This window comes from Taudactylus pleione, unplaced genomic scaffold (genome assembly GCF_031769625.1).
Source record: "Taudactylus pleione unplaced genomic scaffold, aTauple2 ptg000730l, whole genome shotgun sequence".
Classification (NCBI taxonomy): Eukaryota; Metazoa; Chordata; class Amphibia; order Anura; family Myobatrachidae; genus Taudactylus; species Taudactylus pleione.
This window is the reverse complement of record NW_028285132.1, coordinates 1-23,644: the sequence shown is the minus strand read 5'-3', so window position 1 is coordinate 23,644 and position 23,644 is coordinate 1. Positions and strand designations below refer to the sequence as shown.

Below are 23,644 nucleotides of genomic sequence, written 5' to 3'. Positions count from 1 at the left end.
ACCACTAGTAATACATGTGCCCTGTTATTCCCTAATAACTACAGGGATATTACAGCTGATGCTCCATCTACCACTGATCTGTATTATTGTATTACTGTTAATCAGCCCTTAGTCACATCTCCATATAACACAACTAGTAATACATGTGTCCTGTTATTCCCTAATAACTACAGGGATATTACATCTGATGCTCCATCTACCACTGAACTGTATTATTGTATTACTGAGAATCAGCCCTTAGTCACATCTCCATCTAACACCACTAGTAATACATGTGTCCTGTTATTCCTAATAACTACAGGGATATTACAGCTGATGCTCCATCTACCACTGATCTGTATTATTTTATTACTGAGAATCAGTCCTTAGTCACATCTCCATCTAACACCACTAGTAATACATGTGCCCTGTTATTCCCTAATAACTACAGGGATATTACAGCTGATGCTCCATCTACCACTGATCTGTATTATTGTATTACTGTTAATCAGCCCTTAGTCACATCTCCATATAACACCACTAGTAAAACATGTGTCCTGTTATTCCCTAATAACTACAGGGATATTACATCTGATGCTCCATCTACCACTGATCTGTATTATTGTATTACTGAGAATCAGCCCTTAGTCACATCTCCATCTAACACCACTAGTAATACATGTGTCCTGTTATTCCCTAATAACTACAGGGATATTACATCTGATGCTCCATCTACCACTGATCTGTATTATTGTATTACTGAGAATCAGCCCTTAGTCACATCTCCATCTAACACCACTAGTAATACACGTGTCCTGTTATTCCCTACTAACTACAGGGTTATTACATCTGATGCTCCATCTACCACTGATCTGTATTATTGTATTACTGAGAATCAGACCATAGTCACATCTCCATCTAACACCACTAGTAATACATGTGTCCTGTTATTCCCTACTAACTACAGGGTTATTACATCTGATGCTCCATCTACCACTGATCTGTATTATTGTATTACTGAGAATCAGTCCTTAGTCACATCTCCATCTAACACCACTAGTAATACATGTGCCCTGTTATTCCCTAATAACTACTGGGTTATTACATCTGATGCTCCATCTACCACTGATCTGTATTATTGTATTACTGAGAATCAGCCCTTAGTCACATCTCCATCTAACACCACTAGTAATACATGTGTCCTGTTATTCCCTAATAACTACAGGGTTATTACAGCTGATGCTCCATCTACCACTGATCTGTATTATTGTATTACTGAGAATCAGTCCTTAGTCACATCTCCATCTAACACCACTAGTAATACATGTGTCCTGTTATTCCTAATAACTACAGAGTTATTACATCTGATGCTCCATCTACCACTGATCTGTATTATTGTATTACTGAGAATCAGTCCTTAGTCACATCTCCATCTAACACCACTAGTAATACATGTGTCCTGTTATTCCATAATAACTACAGGGATATTACAGCTGATGCTCCATCTACCACTGATCTGTATTATTGTATTACTGAGAATCAGCCCTTAGTCACATCTCCATATAACACCACTAGTAATACATGTGTCCTGTTATTCCTAATAACTACAGGGATATTACAGCTGATGCTCCATCTACCACTGATCTGTATTATTGTATTACTGAGAATCAGTCCTTAGTCACATCTCCATCTAACACCACTAGTAATACATGTGCCCTGTTATTCCCTAATAACTACAGGGATATTACAGCTGATGCTCCATCTACCACTGATCTGTATTATTGTATTACTGTTAATCAGCCCTTAGTCACATCTCCATATAACACAACTAGTAATACATGTGTCCTGTTATTCCCTAATAACTACAGGGATATTACATCTGATGCTCCATCTACCACTGATCTGTATTATTGTATTACTGAGAATCAGCCCTTAGTCACATCTCCATCTAACACCACTAGTAATACATGTGTCCTGTTATTCCTAATAACTACAGGGATATTACAGCTGATGCTCCATCTACCACTGATCTGTATTATTGTATTACTGAGAATCAGTCCTTAGTCACATCTCCATCTAACACCACTAGTAATACATGTGCCCTGTTATTCCCTAATAACTACAGGGATATTACAGCTGATGCTCCATCTACCACTGATCTGTATTATTGTATTACTGTTAATCAGCCCTTAGTCACATCTCCATATAACACAACTAGTAATACATGTGTCCTGTTATTCCCTAATAACTACAGGGATATTACATCTGATGCTCCATCTACCACTGATCTGTATTATTGTATTACTGAGAATCAGCCCTTAGTCACATCTCCATCTAACACCACTAGTAATACATGTGTCCTGTTATTCCTAATAACTACAGGGATATTACAGCTGATGCTCCATCTACCACTGATCTGTATTATTGTATTACTGAGAATCAGCCCTTAGTCACATCTCCATCTAACACCACTAGTAATACATGTGTCCTGTTATTCCCTACTAACTACAGGGTTATTACATCTGATGCTCCATCTACCACTGATCTGTATTATTGTATTACTGAGAATCAGACCTTAGTCACATCTCCATCTAACACCACTAGTAATACATGTGTCCTGTTATTCCCTACTAACTACAGGGTTATTACATCTGATGCTCCATCTACCACTGATCTGTATTATTGTATTACTGAGAATCAGACCTTAGTCACATCCCCAACTAACACCACTAGTAATACATGTGTCCTGTTATTCCCTAATAACTACAGGGGTATTACAGCTGATGCTCCATCTACCACTGATCTGTATTATTGTATTACTGAGAATCAGCCCTTAGTCACATCTCCATCTACCACCACTAGTAATACACGTGTCCTGTTATTCCCTAATAACTACAGGGTTATTACAGCTGATGCTCCATCTACCACTGATCTGTATTATTGTATTACTGAGAATCAGCCCTTAGTCACATCTGCATATAACACCACTAGTAATACATGTGTCCTGTTATTCCCTAATAACTACAGGGTTATTACAGCTGATGCTCCATCTACCACTGATCTGTATTATTGTATTACTGAGAATCAGCCCTTAGTCACATCTCCATATAACACCACTAGTAATACACGTGTCCTGTTATTCCCTAATAACTACAGGTTTATTACAGCTGATGCTCCATCTACCACTGATCTGTATTATTGTATTACTGAGAATCAGACCTTAGTCACATCTCCATCTATCACCACTAGTAATACATGTGTCCTGTTATTCCCTACTAACTACAGGGTTATTACATCTGATGCTCCATCTACCACTGATCTGTATTATTGTATTACTGAGAATCAGACCATAGTCACATCTCCATCTAACACCACTAGTAATACATGTGTCCTGTTATTCCCTACTAACTACAGGGTTATTACATCTGATGCTCCATCTACCACTGATCTGTATTATTGTATTACTGAGAATCAGACCATAGTCACATCTCCATCTAACACCACTAGTAATACATGTGTCCTGTTATTCCCTAATAACTTCAGGGTTATTACATCTGATGCTCCATCTACCACTGATCTGTATTATTGTATTACTGAGAATCAGACCTTAGTCACATCCCCAACTAACACCACTAGTAATACATGTGTCCTGTTATTCCCTAATAACTACAGGGGTATTACAGCTGATGCTCCATCTACCACTGATCTGTATTATTGTATTACTGAGAATCAGCCCTTAGTCACATCTCCATCTACCACCACTAGTAATACATGTGTCCTGTTATTCCCTAATAACTACAGGGTTATTACAGCTGATGCTCCATCTACCACTGATCTGTATTATTGTATTACTGAGAATCAACCCTTAGTCACATCTCCATCTAACACCACTAGTAATACATGTGTCCTGTTATTCCCTAATAACTACAGGGTTATTACATCTGATGCTCCATCTACCACTGATCTGTATTATTGTATTACTGAGAATCAGCCCTTAGTCACATCTCCATCTAACACCACTAGTAATACATGTGTCCTGTTATTCCCTAATAACTACAGGGATATTACATCTGATGCTCCATCTACCACTGATCTGTATTATTGTATTACTGAGAATCAGCCCTTAGTCACATCTCCATATAACACCACTAGTAATACACGTGTCCTGTTATTCCCTAATAACTACAGGTTTATTACAGCTGATGCTCCATCTACCACTGATCTGTATTATTGTATTACTGAGAATCAGCCCTTAGTCACATCTCCATCTAACACCACTAGTAATACATTTGTCCTGTTATTCCTAATAACTACAGGGATATTACAGCTGATGCTCCATCTACCACTGATCTGTATTATTGTATTACTGAGAATCAGACCTTAGTCACATCTCCATCTAACACCACTAGTAATACATGTGTGCTGTTATTCCCTACTAACTACAGGGTTATTACATCTGATGCTCCATCTACCACTGATCTGTATTATTGTATTACTGAGAATCAGACCATAGTCACATCTCCATCTAACACCACTAGTAATACATGTGTCCTGTTATTCCCTAATAACTACAGGGTTATTATATCTGATGCTCCATCTATCACTGATCTGTATTATTGTATTACTGAGAATCAGCCCTTAGTCACATCTCCATATAACACCACTAGTAATACATGTGTCCTGTTATTCCCTAATAACTACAGGGTTATTACATCTGATGCTCCATCTTCCACTGATCTGTATTATTGTATTACTGTATGCTGTTGCCAAGCAAGAGGACATTGTTACCTACATGTGCATCTAAATTGGCTAAAGATGTATGGGATGTACTAAGGGCCACATCTGTGAGGGAACCTGGCAATCGGATCCCTTGTTTCATCCTCGTCTACCGTATAACCAGAGGCCAGACTTTGTGAGGGAGAAAAGATCCAGACTAATAACGTAATGTTCTTTATTGCGTTATTTATTAATGTGTGATATCCTGTACAAGTAGACGGCTGGAAGACGGGAATAATAATAAATCACATATAGTGACAATCTTACCTGTGGGAATGTTCTTATGTCCACTTCTGGTGTCTGCAATCATCAGAGGCTGGGTGGGGACAGAAGGAGAGAAATAGGTAAATGATTATTAACACAAGTTGTAACCATTGTATCGGAGCCCCTAGCACAAAAAAAACTGAAAGAGGTGGAGACAGATTCTCCTGATTATGTCTCATAGAAGCCGTCTGGATACATAAAATTTATACCTTGAAACCAGAGGGTCTCAATGAGACAGTGGATGTAGATTTCTAATTAATTTCCTCCATAGATCATTCTTTGTGGGGTGCTGCAGGCTCGTCCTGGTGGTTCCCCTGCACTCATGGACCCTTGAGGCAGCCAAATTTACCGGGCTAGTCTGTAATCCCCTAATTATGGTTTATTACTTTTGACCACTTACTGCTAGTAATCCACTATTTTTCACCTATCTAGTGTTCACTCTAGCTCTGGCGGCAGGCAGGGCGCCAGAGACAGAGAGGGGAACTTTGTGCGCCCGAAAGGGGGGCGTGGCCATGAAAAGGGGGCGTGTATATAAGACGCGTCCCCTTTTCGTCATACTTGGGGGCATGCCCAGCACTTACGGACACGCCGGGCAGCCCCCAAGCGCTGCAGATAGGGAGAATAGATGCCGGGCGCATGCGCCCGGCGTCTATTCTCCGGCGGTGACCGGGTCACCGCACATTTCTCCACCCGCGGGACACTGCGTCCCGCGGGTGAAGACGGCACCCGCAGGCTGTGAGGGCAGGGCGCTTTTTGCCCTCCTTCTGGAGGGCAGGGCGCCGCGCCTCGCTAAAACAGCCTAGCGGGGACGCTACATATCACACGAATCATTGACCCAAAGGATTTCTGACCCTCGTATCTAGCTTATATCAGATCCCAGTTTTCTGCCCCCCCCCCTCCCATCCTCCCTCCCTACCCCTTTTTCTCCCCTTTTCTGTTTTTTAGAATGAGATCGGTTTATCCATTCATATTTAACCTTCATTGGGGAATCATTACTCAAAGATGATAGTATATAAATTTATTAAATCACCTTATATACAAGGTTGTTATACTACATCTAAACCCAGGTCGATTTACACTATTTGCCAAATATGGTTTCATATTAATTAATAAATGGTATAGTGTTTATTTTTATGTTTTATATGTTTTTCTTATATTGCATACCTCCTTCGTCTATATATCTGTAGTCCACTGCCTTGAAGTATTTATTTTATTACAAAATATGATTAGAAGCATGTTATGAGTACAAATAATTTTAGAAATATAAATATATATGTAGTTACATATGTGCTTTTGTACTAGACACTGTCGAATGATCATTATTGTTAAATACAAATTTTTATGATTTATAGAATTTATTTTTTGCCAACAAGTCTAATGCTGGTCATCATTATATTATATTATTTAAAATTATCATTATAATTATATCATTATATTGTTTAAATAAATGATGTTATTATTATAATAATATTCAAAAATTAGAGGATTGTCAGTATCAGTGGTTCTTAGGAACTTTCTAAACAACATATCACAAATGATGGATCCATAACACCTGTCCTGATTGCATGGAGACCTCCCTCTGTCTCTATTTAATAAACAACAGGAAGGAATCTAGCATATGCTCCTGATGAAGGTGCCAGGTGCACTGAAACGCATTGAGCTACTTCTTATGTCACCGGCTTGACTCCATCAGCTAGAGAGAACTCTTTCACTATAAGGCATCAGCGTTCAAGGTCCTTACCAGAATTAGCACCTTAGCCACAAGCGGACACCACAAACCTGAGATCAGTACTGAGACCGCTACAGCCGGCCGGCACTACCTTCCAAACCATCTGCGGCTCAGAGATCAGCGTCCCTGCGGCTCACATACTATATGAAATAGCCACACCTCCAGGACATCATACATACCTGGCTCCATCTAGTCTGCCGAGTCTCACGGAGTAGTCTGCCACAATCCGGTGCATGTGGCATACAGACTACGTCCCTGCAGCTTGTCCAGCATATGAGACAAATCACTGTTCAGAACGGCGCTATTATCTGGCTCCGACATAAATTACGGTCTCACCGGGAAGCTTGTTATTCAATACGGTGTCTATAACATTATTGAGTATACCAGATTTCTGTACTGTGGAGTGAACTGCTCATTTCTGCTGCCAAACAGCAGCAACGTGTTTTCGGCTTACCATGGTTTGAGACCTTGCAATATAAGCTTAAATATTTTGACTGCATATTGGTACACGTTGCTCAATTATTAGAAACAGAATAATCACTCTTCATATGTTTCAATTAACGCTGCTACACAAGATTAGCTACATTGTTCTCCACCAATGGAATGCTGGTGACAAGGTTTAGTTGTATATCATATCTTTATTTTTAATAATATCTAATTTTTTAACTATTTATCACAATTGATTTATTTTGTGTTTCCTGGAAAACTTCATTGCACAAAAATATTACATGTTTGTGTTTATATAAAATGTTATAGGTTTCTTTATATTATTTATGTTTTATTAAAACATGTTTTTATATATTTAAAAGACTTGTTGGCTCTGAATAGTCTTTGAGTGCGCAGTCAATATTTCTCTTTATAGTTTCACAACTTGGGAGGAGAATAAACCTCTCTTATTAGACAGCAGCACCATACATATTCACATCACAGAGACACGCGCACTAGCGCATCCACATTTTCACTATTAAACTTCCCTTAACACTAAACACTAGTTGATTACAATATATTATATATATATATATATATATATATATAAATAAATAATAAAAGTTGTTGATGTCCGCACTCAATGCAAAAAGTTTGACCAACAATGTGGTGCTCCTCAAAGATCCAAATAGGTATCCAAAGTACAAAACCAGCAGAGTAGGAGGGCACTCACTGGGTATTGTAGTAGTAAATAAAGTCACATCTTTATTACTTATCTGTTAAGACATAAAAAGTTGACGTTTCAATCCACATTGGGACCGTCTTCAGGACATGTACACATAGGTCTCTCCACAACCACTGATCACTGATGTGTGGGAGCCACCTTACATAGCAAACAGTCTACCTCTGACCCTTCCCTCTATACCATAACAGTCTACCTCTGACCCTTCCCTCTATACCATAACAGTCTACCTCTGACCCTTCCCTCTATACCATAACAGTATACCTCTGACCCTTCCCTCTATACCATAACAGTATACCTCTGACCCTTCCCTCTATACCATAACAGTCTACCTCTGACCCTTCCCTCTATACCATAACAGTCTACCTCTGACCCTTCCCTCTATACCATAACAGTCTACCTCTGACCCTTCCCTCTATACCATAACAGTATACCTCTGACCCTTCCCTCTATACCATAACAGTCTACCTCTGACCCTTCCCTCTATACCATAACAGTCTACCTCTGACCCTTCCCTCTATACCATAACACTCTACCTCTGACCCTTCGCTCTATACCATAACAGTATACCTCTGACCCTTCCCTCTATACCATAACAGTCTACCTCTGACCCTTCCCTCTATACCATAACAGTCTACCTCTGACCCTTCCCTCTATACCATAACAGTCTACCTCTGACCCTTCCCTCTATACCATAACAGTCTACCTCTGACCCTTCCCTCTATACCATAACAGTATACCTCTGACCCTTCCCTCTATACCATAACAGTCTACCTCTGACCCTTCCCTCTATACCATAACAGTATACCTCTGACCCTTCCCTCTATACCATAACAGTATACCTCTGACCCTTCCCTCTATACCATAACAGTCTACCTCTGACCCTTCCCCCTTAATTAGCTCAGACAGGAACTAGCACTGTAATCACATATGTGTTAAAATTAATCAAAAAATCTTATAACAGACAAGTGCAGACAGCAGCGCTTAGACACATCCTTAAAGGGCAATGTTATAGCATCTGCAAATAAAGAGAAAAATCGGCATAGTTAACTTTACCATGCCACATCCAAGATGGCGCTCAACACTCTGCGCTCCACAGAGAGCACCACATTCGTGTCAACTTAGGTACACTCTCCCACCAGAGCGCACACCAATCAAACTGGTGGGAGGCGCCAGGGTGGAAAACATAAACATAACGGTGACCCTCCAATGTCAGCGAAGCTCCTGTCACTTAGCGCACCTCCCTCAGAGATCGTTTCACAACTCACACATATGGAGATGAATGTCACACATGTAGTAATATCTCACTGAGTTACCATCAGCTCATGCGCCCCTCCACAGGCACAGCATAGATAAATTAGCAGCTGCAGACCAATGTCATACATATACATGGCTCTCGTATTAAGGACTCAATCATAGTCAGAGCTGCACATTGCTGTATGAACAGATGTATCATTCAGAGTTAAGCGATCAAGGACTGCCATTATAGATACATCTGTCTCAGTAAAAATGGGCCATCGATAGGTCCTAACACGGGGTGCGCTGGCCCGAGACAATCAGACTAATATCAGTCTGACTGGGGAAGATCCAGGTGGCCATTAAACCAAATCAGTGAACACGACCGTATGCACCATAAGCAATCTGTGATAACTGAGAAAACAAACAAAAAATTTACATCATAGCTGGCCAATCAGAAACTAAATAACAACAGCAATCATATATATGGTAATGACATTAATCATCATCATAGCTCATGGTAATAAATGAGCTAAACAGTATACTGAAGTCATTGCAAGTGGACTATTACCCACCACACTTACATATTACCCACCACACTTACATATGCAAATATAGAATACAAAAAAGAAAAAAATTCAATAAAAAATAAAAATACTGAGAAATGAAAAAACACTAAAACATAAAAATACAGAAAAACTCCAATGACACTGTATCATGAATAGTGTGTCCATGATAATATTATGATACTGAAACCATTTAGCGCAAGAAGATATTGTATGGGTTGGATTTGTTTAATAGTGCTCACTCTAGGTCTGGCAGCAGGCAGGGCACCGGACCAACAGTTAGGGCACTTCTATGCGCGCCGAAGGTGTGGCCAAAGTAAACGGGATGTGTTTTTATGACGCATCCCCTTTTCGTCACTCCTGGGGCGTGCCCGGCACTTACGGACATGGCGGGCAGCCCCCAAGCGCTACAGTCACAGTGAATGGATGCTGGGCGCATGCACCCGACGTCCGTTCACCGGCGATGACCACTGCGCCGCCGGATTCACCACCCGTGGGACACTGTGACCCACGGGTGGAGACAGAACCCGCTGGCTGTATCAGCGGGGCGCCGCGCTGGAGGGCAGGGTGCTTTCTGCCCTTGAGAAATAGGGCAGGGCGCGGCACCCTGCTGAAACATAGCCTAACGGGAACGCTATTTAAACCCCGTGGGGACACTGTGTCCAGTTAAAAAAAAAATCTATCTAACCTCACGTTGGCGTAATGTCTTGGCACGGTCATAACCACAAGGAAGAATAGGAACATAATCTATTAGCATGCACTTAAGACTTGATACAGAGTCTCTCTTTGGCAAAATGTCGGGCTACCGGTTTATCTGAATCATTATTCAACAGTGCAGTCCGAATAGAGGAGCGATGGTTGGCCATACGTTCTCTAAAATTACGTGTGGTCATCCCCACATAGTGTTGGCCACAAGTGGAAATAATCAGATAAATCACATGATCTGAAGTACAATGCAACTTGTGCTGGATTTTTTTTTTTCTACCACTATGTAGATATACATACATACAGAATATATATATATATATATATATATATATATATACACACACACACACACACACACACAGTCAGGTGCATAAATATTGGGACATTGACAGAATTTTCATATTTTGGCCTCTATTCACAATTGCTTTGAAAGTAAACAAACAAGATGTGCTTTAACTGCAGACTTTCAGATTTAATTTGAGGGTAATTACATCCAAATCAGGTGAACGGTGTAGGAATTACAACGGTCTCTATATGTGCGTCCCACTTTTTAAGGGGCCAAAAGTAATGGGACAAACTAAAACAATCCTAAATCTAACTTTCACTTTTTAATACTTTGTTGCAAATCCTTTGCAGGCAATTACAGCCTGAAGTCTGGAACGCATAGACATCACCAGACGCTGGGTTTCATCCCTGGTGATGCTCTGCCAGGCCTCTACTGCATATGTCTTCAGTTCCTGCTTGTTCTTGGGGCATTTTCCCTTCAGTTTTGTCTTCATCAAGTGAAATGCATGCTCAATCGGATTCAGGTCAGGGGATTGACTTGGCCATTGCATAACATTCCACTTTTTAGTCTTAAAAAAACTCTTTGGTTGCTTTTGCAGTATGCTTCGGGTCATTGTCCATCTGAGTTCTGAAGCATTTGACTGAATATGAGCATATAATATTGCCCGAAACACTTCAGAATTCATTCTCCTGCTTTTGTCAGCAGACACATCATCAATAAATACAAGGGAACCAGTTCCATTGGCAGCCATACATGCCCACACCATGACACTACCATCACCATGCTTCACTGATGAGGTGGTATGTTTTGGATCATGAGCAGTTCCTTTCCTTCTCCATACTCTTCTCTTCCCATCACTCTGGTACAAGTTGATCTTTGTCTCATCTGTCCATAGGATGTTATTCCAGAACTGTAATGGCTTTTTTAAATGTTGTATGGCAAACTCTAATCTGGTCTTCCTGTTTTTGAGGCTCACCAATGGTTTACATCTTGTGGTGAACCCTCTATATTCACTCTTGTGAAGTCTTCTCTTGATTGTTGACTTTGACACATATACACCTACCTCCTAGAGAGTGTTCTTGATTTGGCCAACTGTTGTGAAGGGGTTTTCTTCACCAGGAAAATAATTCTTTTGTCATCCACCACAGTTGTTTTCCGTGGTCTTCCGGGTCTTTTGGTGTTGCTGAGCTCTCCGGTGCGTTCTTTCTTTTTAAGAATGTTCCAAACAGTTGATTTGGCCACACCTAATGTTTTTGCTATCTCTCTGATGGGTTTGCTTTGAGTTTTCAGCCTAATGATGGCTTGCTTCACTGATAGTGACAGCTCTTTGGATCTCATATTGAGAGTTGACAGCAACTGATTCCAAATGCAAATGTCACACATAGAATCAACTCCAGACCTTTTACCTGCTTAATTGATAATGAAATAATGAGGGAATAGCCCACAACTGTCCATGAAATAGCTTTTGAGTTGATAGTCCCATTACTTTTGGCCCCTTAAAAAGTGTGAAGCACATATAGAAACCGTTGTAATTCCTACACCGTTCACCTGATTTTGATGTACTTACCCTCAAATGAAATCTGAAAGTCTGCAGTTAAAGCACATCTTGTTTGTTTAATTTCAAAGCCATTGTGGTGGTGAATAGAGGCCAAAATCTGAAAATTCTGTCAATGTCCCAATATTTATGCACCTGACTGTATATAGTTCAACAAGGAAACCGCACTCACAAGCCTCCAATTTCCTCAGCTGCTGGGGTGCCACATCTCAGGGAAGTCCATCTCACAGAGACACCCAGATATATTGAGAGTATATTTGGAGAGCACTCACCAGACTAAAAGATTTTTATGCAAAAGGTAAAAAGTTTTTAATCCATATAAAGTCGGTCGTCGACGTTTCGGCTCACAACAAGCCTTTGTCAAGACATAAATCCACCAACACTAACGAACAGCAACTATTCGTTAGTGTTGGTGGATTTCTTATTGATGTCTTGACAAAGGCTTGTTGTGAGCCGAAACGCCGACGACTGACTCTATATGGATTAAAAACTTTTTACCTTTTCCATAAAAATCTTTAAGTAGTCCAGTGAGTTCGTTTTCTCTCTCTCTCTTCTCCCCCCCCCCCCTCCCAAGGGTGGGAGCACTGCTGCTTATAGCTGTTTATTACTGTGATTAAAAACTCCCAGACACAAATAGGTTACACTATAATACACAAAATATAAAAAAGGCCAAAGGTTCTATATGGCACCTAAAATCAAATGCGCAGACGCTTTAAGTGGTTACTGACGCTTTATTATACAGATTTATTAGACCATAAGTGATACAGATAATCACTATATACGTCTCCCATCACACAGCTGGTCAATGCTGAGGGGTTATTGGCCCTGGTTAGACGTTCTGTGTATTTCCTGACTTATTGCGCTATACGTATAACACCTCGGTCATTTCTTACTGACACTATTACAGGTTACATTATATTATTAGTAGGGAGAGTGCCCCAAAATATAGAGAGAACTTCCTGCTTCTATAGTTGCTACATGTGTAATGATAATGCAGCACCAGAGTCTGCTCCAGCTGTATTATAGTAACAAAAGGATCTGCTCCACCCGTATTATGCCAATACTGAGGCCTACTCCACCTGTATTAGACCAACTCTGGGGTCTGCTCCACCTGTATAATGGTGATGCAGCACCAGGGTCTGCTCCAGCTGTATATTAGTAACAAAAGCATCTGCTCCACCTGTATAATACCAACACTGGGGAATGTTCCACCTTTATAATGATAATGCAGCACTAAAGTCTGCTCCAGCTCTTTATTAGTAACAAAAAGTTCTGCTCCACCTGCAGTATACAAACATTGGGGTATGCTCCACCTGTACTATGATAATGCAGCACCAGAGTTTGCTCCAGCTGTATGTTAGTAACATAAGTTAGTTTCACCTGTATCTAACCAACACTGGCGTCTGCTCCACCTGATACATCATAATGCAGCACCAGAGTCTGCTCCAGCTTTATTACAGTAACAAAAGGTTCTGCTCCACCTGTATTACATCAACACTGGGGTCTGCTCCACTTATATAAAGATAATGCAGAGTCTGCTCCAGCTGTATATTAGTAACAAAAGGTTCTGCTCCACCTGTATCATACCATCACTGGCACCTGCACTACCTGTGCATATATATAATGCAGCACTAGAGGTTGCTCCAGCCGTATCAACGTAAAACCAGGGTTTGGCACACCTGTATCATATAGAACACTGGTGTCTGCTCTACCTGTATGATAATAATGAGGCACCGCAGTCTGCTCCCCTGTATAATAATAATAAATACCATCACCTGCTGCTTATTCCTCCTGCTGGAAGCGTCACCCGGAAGTTGAAGTAAATAAAAGAAACGCCCCCTCTACATAGCCCCGCCCCCTCATCTCCATGTAGTTATGGCTACTATCTACCCCGCCCCCGTATCATAGTGACCGCCCTCCTCTCATTCCCCTCAGTGCGGTGATTGGCAGCAGCGAGTAGCCAATCAGACGGCACAAAGTAGGAAGGACGTCCTGTAACTAGAAGCCACCGGCAACTGCCGCTCACAGCTTCATCACTAGAGTAACATGAGTATAGTCTAATGGTGTCCTCATGTACGGTGACCGGCGGCCATATTGTTATAGTCTCCCAGTCACAGAGCAGAGGGGGCGGGGCCACAGGGGCTTTAGCTGCCATTTTGTTATAGACATTCCTGACAGCCAGAGCCAGGTAACGTCTCCTGTATATATTAATTATATTATTATTATATAGGGGAGAGGGGACTGTACAGTGATATATGAGGGGGAATAACACAGCTCCCACCACACACTGATATGTGGTATTATTATTATATAGGGGGAGAGGGGACTGTACAGTGATATATGAGGGGGGATAACACAGCTCCCAGCACACACTGATATGTGGTATTATTATTATTATATAGGGGGGAGGGGACTGTACAGTGATATATGAGGGGGAATAACACAGCTCCCAGCACACACTGATATGTGGTATTATTATTATTATATAGGGGAGAGGGGACTGTACAGTGATATATGAGGGGGAATAACACAGCTCCCAGCACACACTATGTGGTATTATTATATAGGGGGTAGGGGACCGTACAGTGATATATGAGGGGGAATAACACAGCTCCCAGCACACACTATGTGGTATTATTATATAGGGGGTAGGGGACCGTACAGTGATATATGAGGGGGAATAACACAGCTCCCAGCACACACTGATATGTGGTATTATTATTATATAGGGGGAGGGGACTGTACAGTGATATATGAGGGGGAATAACACAGCTCCCAGCACACACTGATATGTGATATTATTATTATATAGGGGGAGGGGACTGTACAGTGATATATGAGGGGCAATAACACAGCTCCCAGCACACACTGATATGTGGTATTATTATTAATATATAATGGAGAGGGGACTGTACAGTGATATATGAGGGGGAATAACACAGCTCCCAGCACACACTGATATGTGGTATTATTATTATATAGGGGAGAAGGGACTGTACAGTGATATATGAGGGGGAATAACACAGCTCCCAGCACACACTGATATGTGGTATTATTATTATATAGGGGAGAGAGGGATCCGTAGAGTGATATATTAGGGGGAATAACACAGCTCCCAGCACACACTGATATGTGGTATTATTATTATATAGGGGGAGGGGACTGTACAGTGATATATGATGGGGAATAACACAGCTCCGAGCACACAGTGATATGTGGTATTATTATTATATAGGGGGAGAGGGGACTGTACAGTGATATATGAGGGGGGATAACACAGCTCCCAGCACACACTGATATGTGGTATTATTATTATATAGGAGATAGGGGAATGTACAGTGATATATGAGGGGGAATAACACAGCTCCCAGCACACACTGATATGTGGTATTATTATATAGGGGAGAGGGGACCGTACAGTGATATATGAGGGGGAATAACACAGCTCCCAGCACACACTGATATGTGGTATTATTATTATATAGGGGAGAGGGGACTGTACAGTGATATATGAGGATGAATAACACAGCTCCCAGCACACACTGATATGTGGTTTTATCATTATATAGGGGAGAGGGGACTGTACAGTGATATATGAGGGGGAATAACACAGCTTCCAGCACACACTGATATGTGGTATTATTATATAAGGGAGAGGGGACCGTACAGTGGTATATGAGGGGGAATAACACAGATCCCAGCACACACTGATATGTGGTATTATTATTATATAGGGGAGAGGGGACTGTACAGTGATATGTGAGGGGCAATAACACAGATCCCAGCACACACTGATATGTGATATTATTATATAGGGGGAGGGGACTGTATAGTGATATATGAAGGAGAATAACACAGCTCCCAGCACACACTGATATGTGGTATTCTTATATAAGGGAGAGGGGACTGTACAGTGATATATGAGGGGGAATAGCACAGCTCCCAGCACACACTGATTTGTGATATTATTATTATATAGGGGGAGGGGACCGTACAGTGGTATATGAGGGGGAATAACACAGATCCCAGCACACACTGATATGTGATATTATTATTATATAGGGGGAGGGGACTGTACAGTGATATATGAGGGGGAATAACACAGCTCCCAGCACACACTGATATGTGGTATTATTATTATATAGGGGAGAGAGGGAACCGTACAGTGATATATGAGGGAGAATAACACAGCTCCCAGCACACACTGATATGTGGTATTATTATGTAAGGGAGAGGGGACTGTTCGGTGATAAATGAGGGGGAATAAAACAGCACACAGTTATATATGTGGTATTATTATATAGGGGGTAGAGGACTACAGTGTTGTATGAGGGGGAATTAAACAGCTGCTGGCACTCACTGATATGCTGTATTTTTATTATTTAGGGGAGAGGGGTTCATAAAGGGTCATTCCATATCAGTTCCCCCAAAACAAATTAATTGTCCGCCACTCTTCTCAGATTAAAAAAAAAAAAAAATGTCATCAGAGCGGATGTAATCGTTAATTTCCAAAACATTGATTTTTCAATTTATTAAACTATTACTAATCGCGACTTATTTATTCAGTTTATTTCAAGTATCATGGCTGTTTATTAAGGAATCTCCATGAAATTTGGAGGCTTAAGGTAACCAAATTACTTTATCTGCCTTACTTTTCGAATTGCAACAAAATTTCAAGATTTTGGAACAGAATTAAAAATGCAAGGTTAAATCAACATTAGATATACCCATTTTTTGGGAATTACTGGAAGACAATATACACTGTCTGCTGACACGTGACCATTACAACAGGTTCCAAACAAGGGGAAAATAATGTTATTGTTGACTCAGCTTCAGTTATGTTTACGTTTTTACATTTCTAGGTTTCTTATGTTAATTATGGATGCTGTACAACAGTAATCAAATGTCAATTTCATACTTTTTTTCTCTCCACTATAAAACAGAGTACCATGCTGATTTTTTTTTTGTGGTAGTAATGTTAACCTTTCTTAAGCACCTAAATAAAATTGAGATATCTAATGTTGCTTTAACCTTGTGTTTTTAATTCTGTTCCAAAATCTTTAATCTGTCCTGTAACTCGAAACGTAAGACAGATAAAGTAATTTAGTTTGGCTTTTTAGATTCTGAGAAAAAGTTACCTTAGAGGTCCAAATTTCATGGTGATTCCTTAATAAACACCTGTGATACTTCAAATAAAGTGAATAAATAAATAGACATTAGTAAATAGTTTAATAAATTGAAAAATCTATATTTTGGAAAAGTCAGACAGTTGAGATATTTGGCAGAAATAGTTTTTTTTTTTACATTATCTGTCAACTAAAAATTTTTATGGAAATTCTGAGTTGGGTGGTGGACACACCAGGTTAAACTGGTGTGGAATGACGCTTCTTCAAATCATTAATATCGGACTCATATCAATTAAGTTCTTCGAATTCTTCGACATCGGTCCAAAATCGATCAAGTTCATCAACATCGGATTCAAATCTATCAAGTTCTTCAATTCATCAACATCAGTCTCAAAACAATCCAGCTCTCAATCAGCATCATCGGTCCCAATCCGAGTCTGCCCATTCCTTCAGTATTTTATGTCCAGTTCCATTGCAACCTCGTGTTCAATAAAGACTTTCTATTCCTGTTCTCACCTTCGGGCCCATCATCCACTGCCGTATCTCTACCTCCTCACATCTATACTTGAGGAAGTTGTGGCTCAAGCCACATAAGTTCATCCACATCTCTTAAATCTCTTCTTTAACCTCCCACACCTGTTCCAACCCAAACCAACCCTCCGGTGTGACAAATGTTATGTAACTGGATACTTATAATGACAGGTGTGTAGTCAGGAGCATAGTGAAATATAAAATGTTATTGAAACAAAAACATAATCCAGGCAAATTACAAAAACAATGGTGCACTCTGTAATCGATGAGGCAGATTAACATGCAGCAATAGGAGGGACAGCTTGCAGAGGCCCAGCTGGCTTTAGCTGCACAGATTATGGGCTGGAGGTATACAGAATGGATACAAGCAAAGGTATAAAGCTGCAGAGTAGATGAGACAGACTCATGGACAGCAGTGGAGCTGCAGTTTGCTGAAGTCCAATAGACTGGATATCAAGTTCAGGCCGTGGAATACAATCCAGGGAAAACAATCAATGACCAGCAGGGGGCATGGTCAGGGGCAGGAATAAATAGTCTGTGAGGCAGGTGATAAAAAGTGGAGTAATATTAACTCCTGTATGTGAGGAGACAATGTCAGATACAAAATAAGGGCCAGTGTCCTAACACCGATGTAACTTATTTCTAGTGGCGCAAAGAGATTTTGATATATGTCTCTTGGAGGAATAAGGCCCCCAGCCAGGAGAGGAGCATTGGTGTAACCTTATGCAGTACAGCATTGTATGACAGCCCCTGAGGAGTCTTATGGAGCTGGTACACAGGAACCTCTGACAGACACTGACCAGGGCTCTATGACTGGGGGGGAAGGGGAGACTTACTGATCACTCAATGTTACATGTCTGACTGTGTTACATGTGTTCTCTGTGATGTCTGTTATATTTATTCTATTTCTTTCTAGAAAGTCCTTCTCTGAGGAACCAGAGTTTTATTACACATCACACGTTCTGTATTCTCACTGATTCACTGAGGATGGACAAGAACGGCAGTCACCGTACTGAAAGGCTCTTACAGCTCACCCTGGAGATCATCTACGTGCTAACTGGGGAGGTGAGAGGGCCTGGGGCTATCACACAGACGTCACTTCTATCTATAGTAATAATACAGGAACATGACTGGGGAGGTGAGGGGATCTGGGAGTGTCACAGTGACATGACATATCTACAGTAATATTACAGGGACATGACTGGGGAGGTGAAAGGATCTGGGAGTGTCACAGTGACATGACATATCTACAGTAATATTACAGGGACATGACTGGGGAGGTGAGGGGATCTGGGAGTGTCACAGTGACATCACTTATATCTATAGTAATAATACAGGGACATGACTGGGGAGGTGAGAGGATCTGGGGGTGTCACAGTGACATCACTTCTATCTATAGTAATAATACTGGAACATGACTGGAGAGGTGAGGGGATCTGGGAGTGTCACAGTGACATGACATATCTACAGTAATATTACAGGGACATGACTGGGGAGGTGAGAGGATCTGGGAGAGTCACAGTGACGTCATTTATATCTATAGTAATATTACAGGGACATGACTGGGGAGGTGAGGGGATCTGGGAGTGTCACAGTGACATCACTTATATCTGTAGTAATAATACAGGGACATGACTGGGGAGGTGAGGGGATCTGGGAGTGTCACAGTGACATGACATATCTACAGTAATATTGCAGTGACATGACTGGGGAGGTGAAAGGATCTTTGAGTGTCACAGTGACATGACATATCTACAGTAATATTACAGGGACATGACTGGGGAGGTGAGGGGATCTGGGAGTGTCACAGTGACATCATTTATATCTATAGTAATAATACAGGGACATGACTGGGGAGGTAAGGGGATTTGGGAGTGTCACAGTGACATCACTTATATCTATAGTAATAATATAGGGACATGACTGGGGAGGTGAGGGGATCTGGGAGTGTCACAGTGACATCACTTATATCTATAGTAATAATACAGGGACTTGACTGTGGAGGTGAGGGGATCTGGGAGTGTCACAGTCACATCACTTATATCTATAGTAATAATACAGGGACATAACTGGGAAGGTGAGGGGTTTTGGGAGTGTCACCGTGACATCACTTATACCTATAGTAATAATACAGGGACATTACTCTGGAGGTAACAGGGATCTGGGAGTGTCACAGTAACATCACATATATCTATAGTAATACCCTAGCAGCAGTTAGCCACTCTCAGATATTAGTATCAGTCCCACAATCCTCCCTGGAGTTGGGATTTAGCACATTGCTCGCAGTATGTTATTTAATTTTTTTCACTGACACACAGATGTCAAAGCTACAGGAGATACTATATATTCTACATTTTCCTATATATAGGAGACTGTTACAAGACTTTTTATTGTGAAATAGTCTTCTTGTATATTATGCAAAGTTATCACCTGAATAAACACCCCCATTTAAGTGGAGCTTAATTGACCATCTCATTGTTGTCTCCCCCAATAAACAGGATTACACAGTAGTGAAGAAGACATCTGGTGAGTGTGAGATACCCAGCAGCCATCCCCCTGTGTCAGGAGGACTCAGCAAGACCCAGACCCCCATCATGGTGCCTCCACCTCACTCACTGACACATGAGAGACACAATGACCAGAAGATCCTGGAACTCACCAACAAGAACATGCAGCTGCTAACTGGAGAGGTGACTGCTGGAATGGGACATTATACAGTAACACCGGGGGATGTGTTTGGGTGATGACTGGGAGAGGTGACTGCTGGGAATGGGACACTATACAGTAACACCAGGGGATGTGTCTGGGTGATGAATGTAACATTGTGTGTGTCAGGTTCCTATAAGGTGTCAGGATTTCACCGTCTATGTTTCCATGCAGGAGGAGTATATAGAGGAACACAATGATCTATACAAGGACGTGATGATGGAGAAGCACCAGCCCCTCACATTACTGGGTAAGAGGAGACTGTCATTTATTGTACAGGGGAGAGCAGGTATGGGGGCCTCTTATATATATATACATCATCTGATAATCACATATATACAATGTACTCAGTCACTGTTTGTCCCCTACAGATGGACCCAGTAACAGAAATACCCCAGATAGATGTCCCCATCCTCTTTATTTTCAGGATTGTACAGAGAAGAATCACAAGATTCCACCTGAGCATCAGGTAGCTGAGATTTTTGGTCTCACCAATATACTATAGAGACTGTCACTATATGATCTGTAGAGCAGCTGTGTGTGTTTTATTCACCGATATTATACTGTATACTCTCAAATAATGACATCAGACTTTATGCAATTTTTTATTATCTGATTTAGGGTGAAGATCTGATTAATATTAAGATAAATTATATAGATGGAGAAGAAAAGACATATGTGACTGATAATAAGGCAGAAGATATAGAGGGAGAATCAGAGACGTATGTGACTGATATTATGGCAGAAGATACAGAGGGAGAAGAAGAGACGTATGTGACTGATATGAAGGCGGAAGATATAGAGGGAGAAGAAGAGACGTATGTGACTGATAATAAGGCAGAAGATAGAGAGGGAGAATCAGAGACGTATGTGACTGATATTATGGCAGAAGATACAGAGGGAGAAGAAGAGACGTATGTGACTGATATGAAGGCGGAAGATATAGAGGGAGAAGAAGAGACGTATGTGACTGATATGAAGGCAGAAGATATAGAGGGAGAAGAAGAGACGTATGTGACTGATATTAAGGCAGAGGATATAGAGGTGGAAGAAGAAAAGTATATTATGGGTGATCAGCAGTTTACAGAGGAGGAAATACCTACAGATATCAGCACACGTGAGTAATAAACACATTACAGAAAATAGTCACATACTGTATTCTACTTTCTCAGTCACTGCTACATTCTCCTCTGTCAGTACAAACTAATGAGAGGAATGTATCTTCCCAGTGTGAAGTCAGGAGCCGTCAGTCCCTATTATACTGCTCTCCCCCTCACATCATGTCACTGTGTGTTACTAGCCCAGAGATCTGACCAGTCTACTCTCCACACTCTCTGGTGTATCTCATACATCAGGAGACATCAGCCCCTATTATACTCCTGCTTTCCCCCTCACATCATGTCATTGTGTGTTACCAGCCCAGATATCTGACCAGTCTCATCCCCATACTCTCTGGTGTATGTCATACATCAGGAGCCATCAGCCCCTATTATACTCATGATCTCTCGCTCACATCATGTCACTGTGTGTTACCATCCCAGAGAGCTGACCAGTCTCCTCCACACACTGTCTGGTGTATCTCATACATCATGAGCCATTAGCCCCTATTATGCTCCTGCTCTCCCCCTCACATCATGTCACTGTGTGTTACCAGCCCAGAGATCTGACCAGTCTCCTTCCCACACTCTCTAGTGTATCTCATACATCAGGAGCCATCAGCCCCTATTATACTCCTGCTCTCCCCCTCACATCATGTCACTGTGTGTTACCATCTCAGAGAGCTGACCAGTCTCCTCCACACACTGTCTGGTGTATCTCATACATCAGGAGCCATCAGCCCCTAATATACTCCTGCTCTCCCCCTCACATCATGTCACTGTGTGTTACCAGCCCAGAGATCTGACCAGTCTCCTCCCCACACTCTCTGGTGTATATCATACATCAGGAGCCATCAGCCCCTATTATACTCCTGCTCTCCCCCTCACATCATGTCACTGTGTGTTACCAGCCCAGAGATCTGACCAGTCTCCTCTCCACACTCTCTGGTGTATCTCATACATCAGGAGCCATCAGCCCAAATTATACTCCTGCTCTCCCCTTCCATCATGTCACTGTGTGTTACCAGCCCAAAGGGTATGCAGTCGGGAAGCCGGCAGACCTAGTCCCGACAGCCGGGTTCCCGACTGCTTAATCCCATCGAGGGTTAAATGACAGGAGTCTAAATCTAGACGCCTGTCATTTTACCGACGCCAGATGACCGGCGCCCGGCCTTCCCGAACGAAGGGATGCCGGGCACCACTGCGGATAGCCGCTGGGGGGAGGGTTAGGTTTAGGGCTCCCGGGGGTGACTTAGGGTTAGGCACCCCCCCAGGAGGTTAGGGTTAAGCTAGGGGGAGGGAGGGTTAGGCACCCCCAGGGGAGGTTAGAGTTAGGCGAACCCCCGGGGGACTTAATTTTAGGCAACAGGGTAGGTGGGGTTAGGTTTAGGCACTTAGAGGGGGGATAAGGGTTAGGCATTTGGGGGGGGTTAGGGTTAGGCACCCTAAAGGAGGGTTAGGGGGTAGAATATGTTAGTACTTACCTGGGGACGATCGGGATTTTCATCCTGTTCGGGCAGCCGCTGTCGGAATTTGAACCGCCAGCCAGGAGTCAGCGGTAAATCATACTGACTCCCCCCAGAAATCTGACCAGTCTCCTCCCCACACTCTCTGGTGTATCTCATACATCAGGAGCCATCAGCCCCTATTATACTCCTGCTCTCCCCCTCACATCATGTCACTGTGTGTTACCGGCATAGAGATCTGACCAGTCTCCTCCCCACACTCTGTGGTTTATCTTATACATCAGGATCCATCAGCCCTTATTATACTCCTGCTCTCCCCCTTACATCATATTACTGTGTGTTACCAGCCCAAATATGCTCTATATTAGACAACGCAAACGTCACACGAACTTGACCTCACACACACAGAGCTATAACGACACTCCGGTCATTCAACAATGGCTTCCTCCAG

The 23,644-nt window shown here is 41.7% G+C and overlaps 2 protein-coding genes across 2 annotated transcripts in view; one reads left to right on the top strand and one right to left on the bottom strand.

Annotated features, from left to right (window-relative positions):
* LOC148477265 (uncharacterized) overlaps window positions 1-14,095 on the bottom strand; it is a 33,822-nt gene extending 19,727 nt beyond the window's left edge. The window contains exons 1-2 of the mRNA XM_088456962.1: window positions 14,043-14,095; window positions 5,023-5,071 (exon numbers count right to left, since the gene is read on the bottom strand). Coding sequence (XP_088313088.1) covers window positions 5,023-5,065 — 43 coding nt within the window. The 5' untranslated portion in view covers window positions 5,066-5,071; window positions 14,043-14,095. The remainder of the gene's footprint in view (window positions 1-5,022; window positions 5,072-14,042) is intronic.
* A 326-nt stretch (window positions 14,096-14,421) lies between these two features.
* Window positions 14,422-21,747, top strand: LOC148477264 (uncharacterized; the record flags this gene model as incomplete). Its single annotated transcript, XM_088456965.1, has 6 exons — window positions 14,422-14,455; window positions 18,841-18,989; window positions 20,423-20,614; window positions 20,805-20,880; window positions 21,002-21,099; window positions 21,252-21,747. Coding segments are annotated over exons 2-6 (940 nt in total), but the record flags the coding sequence as incomplete, so codon positions are not given.
* Window positions 21,748-23,644: the final 1,897 nt, after the last annotated feature.